Here is a 12,197-nt window from a genome sequence, read left to right as displayed (position 1 = left end):
GATCTAAGAGTTATGCACACGGAAAGATATCAAAGATCTGTGAAGTGAAAAATAGTTAATTTTCTTATTCCTATTTTTTGTTTTAAAAATGTGTACCTGTATGTATAAAACATCTAGACAGAATCCAAACCTTTAATGCCAGTTTCCTCAGTAAAGGGGGATTTCATTTTTTTCCCTTATGCTCTTTTGCACTCTTCGAATTTTTTTTTTTGCAAAAAAAAACAGGCATTGTTTTTGAATTAGTGGTTTAGTAATTTTTATTTCAATTTTCATAAAACTGAAACTGAAACATTATTACAAAGTCAGGGTCTAAATAGGTCTCCAGGGAAGGGCCCAGCAGAACCCCGCTCAGGGCCAAGGCCACCGGCAGGGGCCGCTCCCCAAGAAGAGGATTCCTGGGGCAGCGTGAGGAGCTGCTGGGCTGTGACAGGCAAAGGAAAGGGACGTTTATAAAGAGAAGGGGACAAATATTTGCCCAGCCATTTTACTATACACATTTTCTGTAATCCTTACAACAATTCCACCATGTAAATATTATTAGTTCTTCCAAGGTAGCAGCATTCAAATGCCTGTTTTTCCAAATCAAAGCCCTTTCCTTGACCACAGTGCCTTCAGAACAGCTGAGTCGGGAGAGGAATCTGAACTCAAAGACAAACAAATGTGGCAGCCCAGACCTCAGTAGCAGGGAAGCCAAGAGCCTGGCCCTTGGGTCCAAGGCCACTGGGAAGAGATGGGCCCAGGAGCGGGTGGGAGGCTCTCATCCAGCCATTGTGCCCCATCTCTGCCTCAACCACACCCCATTCCATTCCACTGCCTCCTTTCTGCTCCTGTGAGAGCCAACCTCCTTCTTGCCTCAGGGCACCACAAAGGCTATTCCCTCTGCCTGCGGCACCCAGCGCGGGGCTAAAATGCTGTCCTTCAAGGACTTGTTCACTGACCCTTCAGACTGGTTATGTCTCCACAACACTCACCACAACCACAATTGCCTTTATACGTGTAAGGCCTGCTCCCCCACTGACTGGAAGATCTGAGAAGTCTAGGGCTTTATTTGTGTTCTTTTCCACCACAATCCCTAGCACCTAACAGAGATTAACACTCAAGAAGTTTCTCAATAAACATTTGCTGGGTGAATTTGGAAGAAGTTCTGTGGAATTACCCGGACAGAATATGTAAACATGGTTCAGCTGGAGGGACCATCCTCTGTTCCTCTTAGATGGAGTGACAGGGAGCTGAGGCTTGCCCCAATCTTAAAATCTCTATCCAGAAAAGTTGCCAAGGAGCTGAGACTGCTGTCATTTTTACAAAGTCAATCTGTCTGCTTTTGGTACGGGAAACACAGAAAAACTGGGGAACATGGAAAAAAGTGAAAAAGTGGACACATTTAGTACACTTGTGGCTGAATTGTTCTCTCATATTCCTTAACATATCTCCCTATAAGATAAATATTAGTTTTTAGGCATGATAATAGCATTGTGATTATATTAAAAGATAGTCCTTATCTTTTAGAGAAATGTGCATACACATTTATGACATCTGGGATAGCGGGTGGAGGAAGTGGATGGGGGTGTAGACAAGCAGGACTGACCATGGGCGGCGGAGAGTGGAAGCTAGTGAAGGGTCAGTGATTCATTACATGATTCAGTCTCCTTCACTTATGTTTTAAATTCTCCATAACTAAAAGTTTCTTAAAGCTACTTTATGATGCTTTAAGAATGGTATTTAAAGAATCAAATTTTTTTAAATGTATGCCAGGCTTCTTTTCTTAAAAGCCTCCTGGGCATGAAATAATGCTAGGCAGAATCACCCTTAAAACAGAAGCCCTAATAAGTGCACAGAATGAAAAGAAAATTCTTGCTGAAGAAGGAAAAAGGAAACAACCAGCCGGAGGGGCCTGCCACAATCCCTCCGTGAAATGCAGCAGCATTAACAATAGCATAATCAGCAAACCATACAGAGGCTCTGTCCACTAAACGGCTCCCTGGGAAGTACTCACAGCTCAAAATGTACTTATGGGCTCATGCTATGGCTGTTTTCCCTGCAGACATACTTAACTACAAGCGCCTTGGGAAGAAGGGGAAACTAGAGAAAAGTAATTCAGCCTAAAATCCTGCTGTGAGGGCTTTACTGGAGAGTTAGGGTTAGTGAGGCCAGGGAAAGGTGATACTATTTTCCAGACCGTAAACCAGAATATATGATCTTACAATGAGATAAGCTCTGTAAAGGCAGAGACTGCATCTGCCGTATTCACTGCTATATGCCTGACAACTCAGCATTTATCATGATGCTCAACAAATACCTTTTGAAGTAAGGAAGACATAGTATTTGGAATTGGGTCTATGCCAGAAAATGTGGAGTATCTGGTCATCCTAGACACTGATCTGTGCAAAGAAACACGGTTTAACATCAATCCAAACTGATGGTGGTAACCTGCCAAAGACAGGCCCCGCCCCAGGGGCCCAGACAGGCAGCTGGTCACACACCAGGCTGCCAACATGACTTAGATGGACCACAATATGAACTGAATGACTTGCAAAGTAGAAGCTGAGTTATTTCCAAATGTCTTGCTTTGGACCTCCTCTCCCAGCTGGAGGATGGCAGCTGGTCCAGGGACTGCTGAGCGCTGAGCCACTGGGCATCCTATCCACCCTGCAGGCAGAGGACGTCACTGTCAGGAATGCCCTCTGACCTGTCTGACCTGTGTGTCCATCTTAGCAAATTACTGGGCCCTGGTCATTACTCATCTTTGACATTGTTTTGCATTCTTGTGACAGCAGAGCCTGAGGGGCAGCCTGAGAGAGAGACAGAGACAGAGGCAGCCCCATCTCCTCAAAAAAATGGAAACCTTTGGCTTATTAAGGTGTTCTTTGTTTCTTACTATCTCACAGACTGAACAGAGAACACCTCCTAAAAGACCAATCACTTTGAATACTTAAAGATGAGAACGAAAAGAAAAACTTCTAGCCAAAGAGAAATCGCAGAGTGTAGACCTAATGACAGTAACGCTGACAGGAGAGGCCTTCTTCGAGATGGCACTCTACAGGGCCTAAACGGACAATGGCTGCACAAGCCTGACAACCCCGGGGGAAAAAGAGAGTATGGGGGAAACACATCAGGAACTTCTTCTCTAGAACCCAGTGGCACAGTACACATCTTAGGTAATCTTGACTGATAAAATGTAAATATCCTAAACAGACCTTCTCTGATAGTTGGAAGAGAGCAAGCTGATGCTCCCACGGCAACAGAGCCCAGCACAGACCCGAGCTAGGATGCAAGTCCACTGAGTACTAGCCGCGTGCCCCTCAGCAAGTTATTTACTTCACTGAGCTTCAGGGTCCTGATCGGTACGATAGGGATACCACCACCAGCTTCAGAAGGTCATTCAAAGGAAAACACAGAGTAATATACGTAAAACACCTAGGACATACTAGGGGATACTGACAGATTCTATTATTAGTGGTGGTGTCTTTAAATTTACATGAGTATCTAGGTTCCCACTAAAGACTATACATTTGTCCAGATGCCTCTGTCTGTCCGCCTCTTTCTTCTTCATCTTTTTGCTGTTCCCACCACAGCCATCAAATCTGCTCTGGCAGTGAAATGCTCACCCCTCAACTGGCATTGGTGTCTCTGCTTGGCAAGAGAGTCACAAAGTCTCAGGTGGCTAGAAAAATGGAAAAGAGTTGTCCAGAGTAGCCCATACCCCAGATGCTCCTCAGTGTCTGATAAGGCTGTGGCGTGATGGGGTGAAGCTGCTCGGGCAGCCAGCACAGACCTGACCTGATCTGAAGCCACAGCCACTGAGCTGCACTCTTTTACTGATGGACTTCCATATGCATTCATTTGAATAAAGAGTTCCACAGTTAAAGAAATCTGGGGAAACTCTGGCTCTAGGCTAACATTTCCATTTGCTAGAAGAGGAAGCAGGCCCCTAGAGATTTCCTGACTGGCCTGCTACCACGGTGGTCAGGAAGGGAGCCAGGGCTAGAGACTGGGCCTCTTCCTGTCCCCCCAGGGCAGCTATCTCTGAGAGGCATGTAGAGCGTGGCTCACTATCACCCAGGCAGCCCTGCCGTGATCTGAATCATGGCAGCACACACCCTGCCCTGGCAACAACCCCTGATGTTGTATAAACAGTCACACCAAGGACGAGAACTCAGAAGGCTTATTCATGCAGGGCTTTTAAGGGAAAGGGGACTATAAAACTGAATGTCAGAGGTTACTCCTTTAAAACCTTTCACTGGGCTATGAAAGCTCCCAACTTTTCATATATACACATGTACCTGCTCACTTCACCCAGAGTTCTCAAAGGTCGAGAGAGAAACAGCTTCTTTAAAAACATAGGTCACTGAAGGACACCTACAATGGTGGGACGTTAATAGCTATTGGAAATATTATCTGCTTCAAAGTGCCTTCTCAGTTTGCAAAAGACCATCAAGAAGGCTCAGAATCAGCAGAGCTCAGATCATATTCTCTAAAATTCCACTACGCAGTGAGACACTGATTCAACCACAGCCACAAATTCAACATGGCATGTCTGTAATAGGTGGTGTTGGTTCTGTCTCTACCTGCCCTGTGTGTGTGTGTTGCACCTGTATGCAATCTATGCAAAGAATACATTGCATATTGGATAGGAATATGGCTATGTACAGTCACCAAGTTCTTGGAAAATGATATGGGTTTAGTTTCAAACTTACCTACTACCAATTTTAATTCTAATGTTCAACAATTGTATAAACATACTCCACATTTATCAATTTCTCAACATGAAATTTGTGCCCACAAACTAACCAACATTTCCCCTCCCATATTACTGACTTTTAATATACAAATAAAAGTTCACAGCTAATTAATCTGACTTGTTACTCTAATTTAAGGTGATAAACCTTCTACAAAGACACTTGTTACAGGTTGGATTGTGTTCAGCAAAAAAGATCTGGTGGAGCCTTAACCCCTAGTACCTCCAAATGTGCCCTTCTTTGGAGACAGGTCAAGTGAGAAGGAGGGCACCAGAGTGGGCTCTCGTCCTGCATGACCAGCGTTCCTATAGAAAGGAGAAAATGTGGATACAGAAACAGACCCACAAACAGGAAAACACCAAGTGAAGATCAGAGTCACGCTGCCCTAAGCCGCACAGTGCCAGGGGCCACCAGGAGTTGGAAGAGGCCAAGAAAGATTCTTTTCTAGAGCCTCTGGAAAGAGCCTGGCCCTGCTGACTTCCTGCCTCCAAACTGTGAGCCAATACACTTCTATTATTTAAGCCATCTAGTTTGTGATACTTTGTTTGGCAGCCCTAAGAAACCAATGCAAAACTGAGTCATTATAATCAACAGTCATTCATTAAGCACCTACTATGTGCAAGGCAGGGAGCAAGGCTCTGGGAGAAGACATAAAAAGACACCACCTTGTTTTCAGATGTGTGTATATATGCACAAGTATATATGCTGTCTCCAGATTTCACAGAAATCTGTGTATATACATATCTGTAGTTCTTAGCCGCAGGTGGCCAGGGGCCAAGCAAAAGGAGGCAGCCTTCATATCCTGTCATTCAAGAGAGGGGATCATAACCGAAGCACAGAGCACTCAGGGAAGGCCTCGGAGGGAAGCGGGCCTTGAGTGATAGGGAAGACCCAGATAAACTGAGGTGGCTGGGGAGAGACCCCACCCATGAACTAGGGCCTCAGCACGTGTTGAGGAGGAAGTAGATGCCATGTGTTTAGGACATAATAACTAAACCTTCCCAATGAGGGCAGACCAACCAGGAAAAAAACGAAGAGGTAATATTGAGTGGGTTTTAGATGGGCTGAGTGGGCACTCAAGAGGAACTGGCCAGCAGGGTGAGTCCTGCAGCCCTACTAGTAATGCCACAGTGGAACCAAAGCAAAATACCAATATTTTGGCATTTATTTTGTTACAACAAAAACAGTGATTTTATTGAAAAGGAGAGATATCATCATCATTTTCTTCTACCCTTTGTCCTCATTTGCCATTTCACCTGAGAGATGACCAAGGCTCAGGACTGAATCTCTCAGGTAGGTAGTTTGGGGAAGAAGGTTCTAGTAAGAATAAATTACCCTAGAGAAGGAAGAGTCGAGCTCTAACAGAGAAGAGGTTGGGCTCTGGAGGACACAGGGGAGAGGGGGAGAGGGAATCTGCTCAGGAACGGGGTCAGATTCCGGTGAAAGACTCAAATTGGATGCAGACACCTGCCTCCCCTGTTCCCTCTCGTCTTCCCCTTGAACCCCCCCACACCATCTTCGTGTTCACCCTAGTGTCCCTGCCCCACTTCCAAGATGACCCTATCAGGGTCCCTTGGAAGCACATGGGGCTCAAATGGCTCTGAAGGAAATACCTATGATGAACAAATACAGGGAAATACATTCTTTCTCACTGGTAATTAGGAAATGGGAGTGAGGCCTCAGCAAGCGCCTAAACAGAAGAGGGAAAGGGTCGGAATCTTTTCTCCATGAGTGTACCTATGTCCCATTCAAAAATTCTAGTGCAGCCTAGAACTTTCTGGGTATATCTGTTCACATAAATGACCTAGATCACCCCTTTTTAAATACTAAAATAATGGCAATATGCCAATAAACTATCTGATTTCTATACCTAAAAGTATCACCATGTACAGAACACCAAAAACTGGCAGGGCCACCAGCAGGGTAGGTCTCAGGAGGGCAGAGCTGACAGGCGGGGTGGGCATCCTCCCAGAGAGGCGGCTCCCAGCCATGTAAGAACGAGTTCTCTGGGGTGAGGTGTGCACAGAGAGAGGCAAGGCCTGGGGGTAAGGGCTGAGGGATGCTCGGATTTATGGAGCAGAGGAACATAATGACATCAAACAAACATAAGCCCAAGAGGAAGGAAGAGATGCAGGAAGGGGAATGACTCCAGGAAGGCCCAAGAGAAAAGAACAAGGGTGCAGAGATTGGCATTCAAAGGGAAGCCATCTGGCACGAGTCACTGCCTCTCCACTCAGGATTATGGGCCAGGCACTGCTGTGGGTGCTTAGCATCTATCAGCTCATTTACCCTTTGCAAGTAGGCATTATTGTAGGTACTTTACAGATGAGGAAACTGAGAGAGAAGTGTTTAGGAGCTCATCTGTGGCCTGCAGAAAGCAGTCTGGGGCAGCTGATACCTTCTCTAAGAGAAAGACAGACAAGTGCAGGCAACTGTGGCCTCTGCCTTAGGGGCAGGAGGCCTCCCACACACCCAGGAATGTATGGCTCCAGAAGATGCTGCCTCTGTTGTAACTGCCTCCAAACATGCTGCCATGAAGCAGAGCAAAATGTACCATCAGCCCTCACCCCTTACTGTGAGTATTTCCTCTCTCCAGCGACCTGGGAACAGTGGGCAGAGGATTAGACCAACTGGCAGTGGCACCTGGTACAGCCAGTGCCCCCTGGCATCCCAGGTCCTCAAAACCCAGTGAGCATCTCCCATGGCTGTGTCAAAGAATAAGGTGCAGCCCTGCCCTCAGTCGGCAGGAGTGCTAACAGGGCCCTGGGAGTTCTCCAAGAAGCTTCTCTTCAGAAGTCAGTCAGGCCATGCGTGTCTCCTGCTCCCACATCTGAGCCAGCTGCAATGCCCGAGTCTTTGTGCACCACAGACCTCCTCCAAAGGGCCAAGTCACACCCAGGAGGGGCACCCAGAGTTCTAGGCATCTTGCAATTTGGTGGGCTCCAATGTCCCCAGGAGGGGCAGCCACGCTGACAGCACATGGTGTCCCCTCCTGGGCCTCCTCACTGGTGCCTGACGTCTGGCTCACAGTGACTCAAGCCCAGGAACCCAGCCAGACTATGATAACAAAACAGCGCAGGCAGCCTGACAGTTATCACCACGTCCTTCAAGTGTGGCTGCCACCCAAAGACTTCAGTCCTGGGGAAAGGGCCGGCTCCACCTTCCTCCTCTCTACCCCAGTTCTTCTGTGGTGAGTCACCAATGCACCACGGACCGGCACTTGGGCTGCCCAGATGGTCCACCAGTGGAGGAAGCACCACGGCATCTGCCCTACCCATGGTTCCTGCCCGGGAGTCCTCAGGCACCTGCAGGAGGGGCCGGGAGGGTGGAGACCTTTGGCCCCAGCACCGCATTTGCCTGGTTTAAGCACGAGGGTTCAGGATGACATTTTGATTCAAAAAAAGAAAAGAGGATCCCGTTACTCTGAAAAGTTTGAAAAGCACTATTCAAGACAAATAGGCAAACCAGGTACCCAACTTGGTCACCAACAGCCACCTGACATAGAACACATGCACCTCTTTCTTCGGGACTTCTTGATTCTTCTTTAGGAATGATGTGCCCTCTGGTGCCTCACAGCACCAGGGTCAGCACCAGAAACCCAGGTCTCTCCCCAGGCATGCAGCTTGGGTCTTACTGACACAGACCAAATTCCAGACTTCCTCTCCCGTGCATCTGAGGGCAGCCAGCAGAGCTCTTGTCCTGTCACGACTCCAGCTTGGCTCCTTCTCAGAAGGTGCCTCTTCTGGTTCCGGTGTTCTAAGCTGCCAATGTGCCCCTGGACACAGCCCAGCTCACTTCTCTCACCAGCCATCAGCTCCAAAAGGGATAGACAGGGAGGAAAGCAGTGTGGGCAGAAGGGGGCACCACCCCACCCACACCCACACCCCCAGCAACACAGGGGTCCGGCGGCTGAAGCCTGACCACCCCCGCCTCTTTTTTGCTTATGACCTTTACCCACCAAACTTTTTCTTTGGAGAATGTTCAAAGTTACAGAGAAGCTGAAAAAACAGTTCAGCTACATAGCCAAAGTACCATTATCACAAGGAAGAGAAGTAACATGTATTCAATACTATCTCATATATGGTTCATATTCAAAATTGTACAATTATCCCCATATATCTTTTTTTTTTAACCCAAGATTTAATCAAGGTTCACTCATCATACTTGATGTTGAGTCCCTTTAGTCTCCTTTATTTCCAGTAGATTCTCAACTTTTTTTCTTAATGACATTGAATTTATTGAGGGGTTCTGATCAATTGTTTTGCAGAATGTCCCACATTTTGGATTTTTCTGTTTCCTTATTACTAGATACAGTTAAACAGGTTTGGCATGAATATTATATAGGCATGAACATTGTGCACATCTTAATCACACCACCTCGAAGTCACATAAAATCAGACCGTCTCACTATTGGCAATGCAAAATTGGATCACTTGGCTGACACACCTGCCTGACTGCACCATTGTGCTTCTAAAATCAGTAAGACAGCTGTGAGGTGATACTTTGAGACCACATGGATACACTGTCCCATAAGAATTTTTCACCAACCACCTTGTGTGTCCATTGATGAGCAACTGGGGGTCGCAAAATAGATTTCTAAATGGATCAGCTGACGTTCTATAAAGAAGAGCCTTCCCTTTCCTGCTCTTTATCTCTACTACTATGGGTTCATGAACCTTTCCTTTATTACGCAACATGTCACGACCCATTTCTGTCATTAGTCTTTTTGATGTTCACCTTGTAGTGTCCCTGCTCCTAGCTAGAACCAGACATTTTTCTGGATCCCATTAGTGGGACTCGTCCTCTCTTTTTCAGCAGATAAACAACTTTACAGTCTCTCACCTCGCTCCAGTCATCACTTCATTTTCCACCCTCCCTCCCTCCCTCCTTCCCCATCATTGGGCATTTGCATTAGCACAGCCAGCTCTTCCTCCTTGGTAGAAAGTGGGGGAAAGAAGGAAGCAAGAGAGAGAGGAAGGAGAGACAAAGACATACAGTACATTTAGGGACATTATCACCCACTTCCTAGTCAGTGGAAAGCTCCACTTTTTGGTGACTGCATCATTGGTTAACTTCAAAGCAAGGCTGGAATTAACGAAGAAGTCATTGACTCAGGACTCTGCTTATGAAACTATATCATCTTATATGATTTTATTGTTTTACTTTATATGAAATACATGCACAAGAAAAGGTACTACCTATCCCTTGGCACTCACATCCCCTCCTCTGGCTTTGTGTCCATCAGTACTTACTACCTTCTAAACTCTATAAAATGTGCTTTGTTTTTTAAATTTTCATTCTCCTCCCATGAGTGACAGGCATTTTTTGTGGACTGCTTTGTCCATCACTCTAGTGCCCAGATTATAGGAGGTACCCCGTCATTGTGAACGAGCGAAATGGCTTGCCCAGGACCACAAGCCTGGAGGTGAGCAGGTCCTCCTACTTATCCTTTATGCCTCTGCTCCAATGTCACCCCTCAAGCAGACAGTTATTCCCTGTGTTCCCAAAGCCCTTCTTACACCTCTGGATCCTAACACCTGAAATACTACATCATCGTTTATTTATGTGTCTGTCTCACTTGAAAACCTGCAGTTCCTCTACAGCAAGGACAAGGTCAGACTTATCCTCACAGCCTGGCACGTAGCCCAGCAGCTGGCGCAGCTTCTGCTGGCCTCCTCCTCCCGCAGCCAGGGGTCCTTGCACAGCTACAGGCCGGGCTTTTCCTCGCCAAGAAGCCTCACCGCACGAACTGGGCTTTCTACAGTTCCAGCCGCTGCGAAAGGCTCTGGCCCCAGCGGTGGCTGACAATGGGCCCTTTGACTCAACCAGACTGAGTTTTTCAGGAAAAACTCGTTCCCTGCCACAGCTCCTGTTGCTAAGGCCATGGTCCCTACAGCTTTGAAGCAACACAGAGCATACGCTCACCAAGAAACAAGAGCAGGGGCACAAGGCAGGCAGAGTCGGCCAGGCCAAGCAGCCTGACTTCTGGGAAGGTGGATACTGGGGAAGCCAGGTCTGGGGGCCTCTCATCAGCAGAGTCGCTGACATTCAGGCTCTGAATAGACTGGAGAGAGGGCAGGAGGGACAGAGTCAAAATAAAAGAGTGCCCAGATTAGAACTTGCCCGAGCTTTGCCTCCAAGATGGCTTACTTGCTCTTTTCTTTCAACTTTCTTCTCACTTTCCTCAGAAACTGGACTCTCAGGAGGTATGGTCAGCCGCAATCTGCAGACATTTGCCTAGGAGAGATGGAGAGGAGAGGCCAGTTATGGACCCGTATTTGGGGTAGGAAGAGCCAGGTGACCTTGCACGTCTCAGAGCCTGTTTCCCCTGCTTAGCAGTGGGGGTGATCACACCAATCACACAGGGTAAGACCAGCCTTTGCCTGGCCCATCATTGGCACTCATCACCCTGCTGCTCAAAACGGAAATTACTGAGCAATTTCATAGCATTCAAACATTTTTTTAATGGCTCAGTTTCCATAACAGTGTGTATAGAATGACCTTACTTCACGGGCATAGGCCAAAATACACACACAGTACTACCTGGGCTGTGAGGGTGCTTTCTACTTGACTACCTATTGAATTTTTCTATAATAGACATGTACATGTTTAATCACAAAGTTTTTTTAAAGTCTATACACCCACAGCAGCATTATTCACAATACCTAAAAGGTGGAAGCAATGCAAACGTCCATCTGCAGATGAATGGATAAATAAAATGTGTATACACAGAATGGAATATCATACAGCCCTAAAATGGAAGGAAATTCTGACACATGGATGAACCTTGGGCACTGAGTGAAATAAGCCTTCATACAAAGACAAATCCTGTATGATTCCACTTCTATGAGGGACCTATAGTCATTAAGTGCAAAGAGAGAGAGCAGAATAGTGGCTGCCAGGGGCTGAAGGGACAGAGGGATGGGGAGTTACTCTTCCATGGGGATGGAGGTTCAGTGTGAGAACATGAACAAATTCTGGAGATGGACATGGTGAGGTCTGCACAGGGAGGTCTAGTGCCCTCTGAGGTCTATTTCACCTTCTCTCACAGCCTGGTCCTGCGGTGACACTTTCCAGGAAGAGGTGATTTTGCCATTAAAAAACCCCAAGGGGATCCCCAGCAGCACCCAGAAGGCCAGCCCACGGCCACAGGGGCTTGACTCATGGGAGTGCACTTGCCCATTACAGACTACATCCCTGAAAAATTCCTGTGTTGGAGTCTTAACCCCCAGGACCTCAGAATGTGACTTTTTTTTTTTTTTTGAGAGGGCATCTCCCATATTTATTGATCAAATGGTTGTTAACAACAATAAAATTCTGTACAGGGGACTCAATGCACAATCATTAATCAACCCCAAGCCTAATTCTCAACAGTCTCCAATCTTCTGAAGCATAACGAACAAGTTCTTACATGGTGAACAAGGTCTTACATAGTGAATAAGTTCTTACATGGTGAACAGT

General features: G+C 46.7%; 1 protein-coding gene across 3 annotated transcripts in view; it reads right to left on the bottom strand.

Moving 5' to 3' along the window:
• The window catches only part of MYZAP (myocardial zonula adherens protein), an 89,282-nt gene that overhangs the window by 66,291 nt on the left and 10,794 nt on the right, over positions 1 to 12,197 (bottom strand). For all 3 annotated transcript variants that reach the window (XM_036903008.2, XM_036903006.2, XM_036903007.2), the window contains one exon: positions 10,887 to 10,973. In XM_036903008.2, the coding sequence (XP_036758903.2) occupies positions 10,887 to 10,973 (87 nt within the window). The remainder of the gene's footprint in view (positions 1 to 10,886; positions 10,974 to 12,197) is intronic.

Source organism: Manis pentadactyla, chromosome 11 (assembly GCF_030020395.1).
Source record: "Manis pentadactyla isolate mManPen7 chromosome 11, mManPen7.hap1, whole genome shotgun sequence".
Taxonomy (NCBI): domain Eukaryota; kingdom Metazoa; phylum Chordata; class Mammalia; order Pholidota; family Manidae; genus Manis; species Manis pentadactyla.
This window is presented reverse-complemented; position numbering and strand designations above follow the sequence as displayed.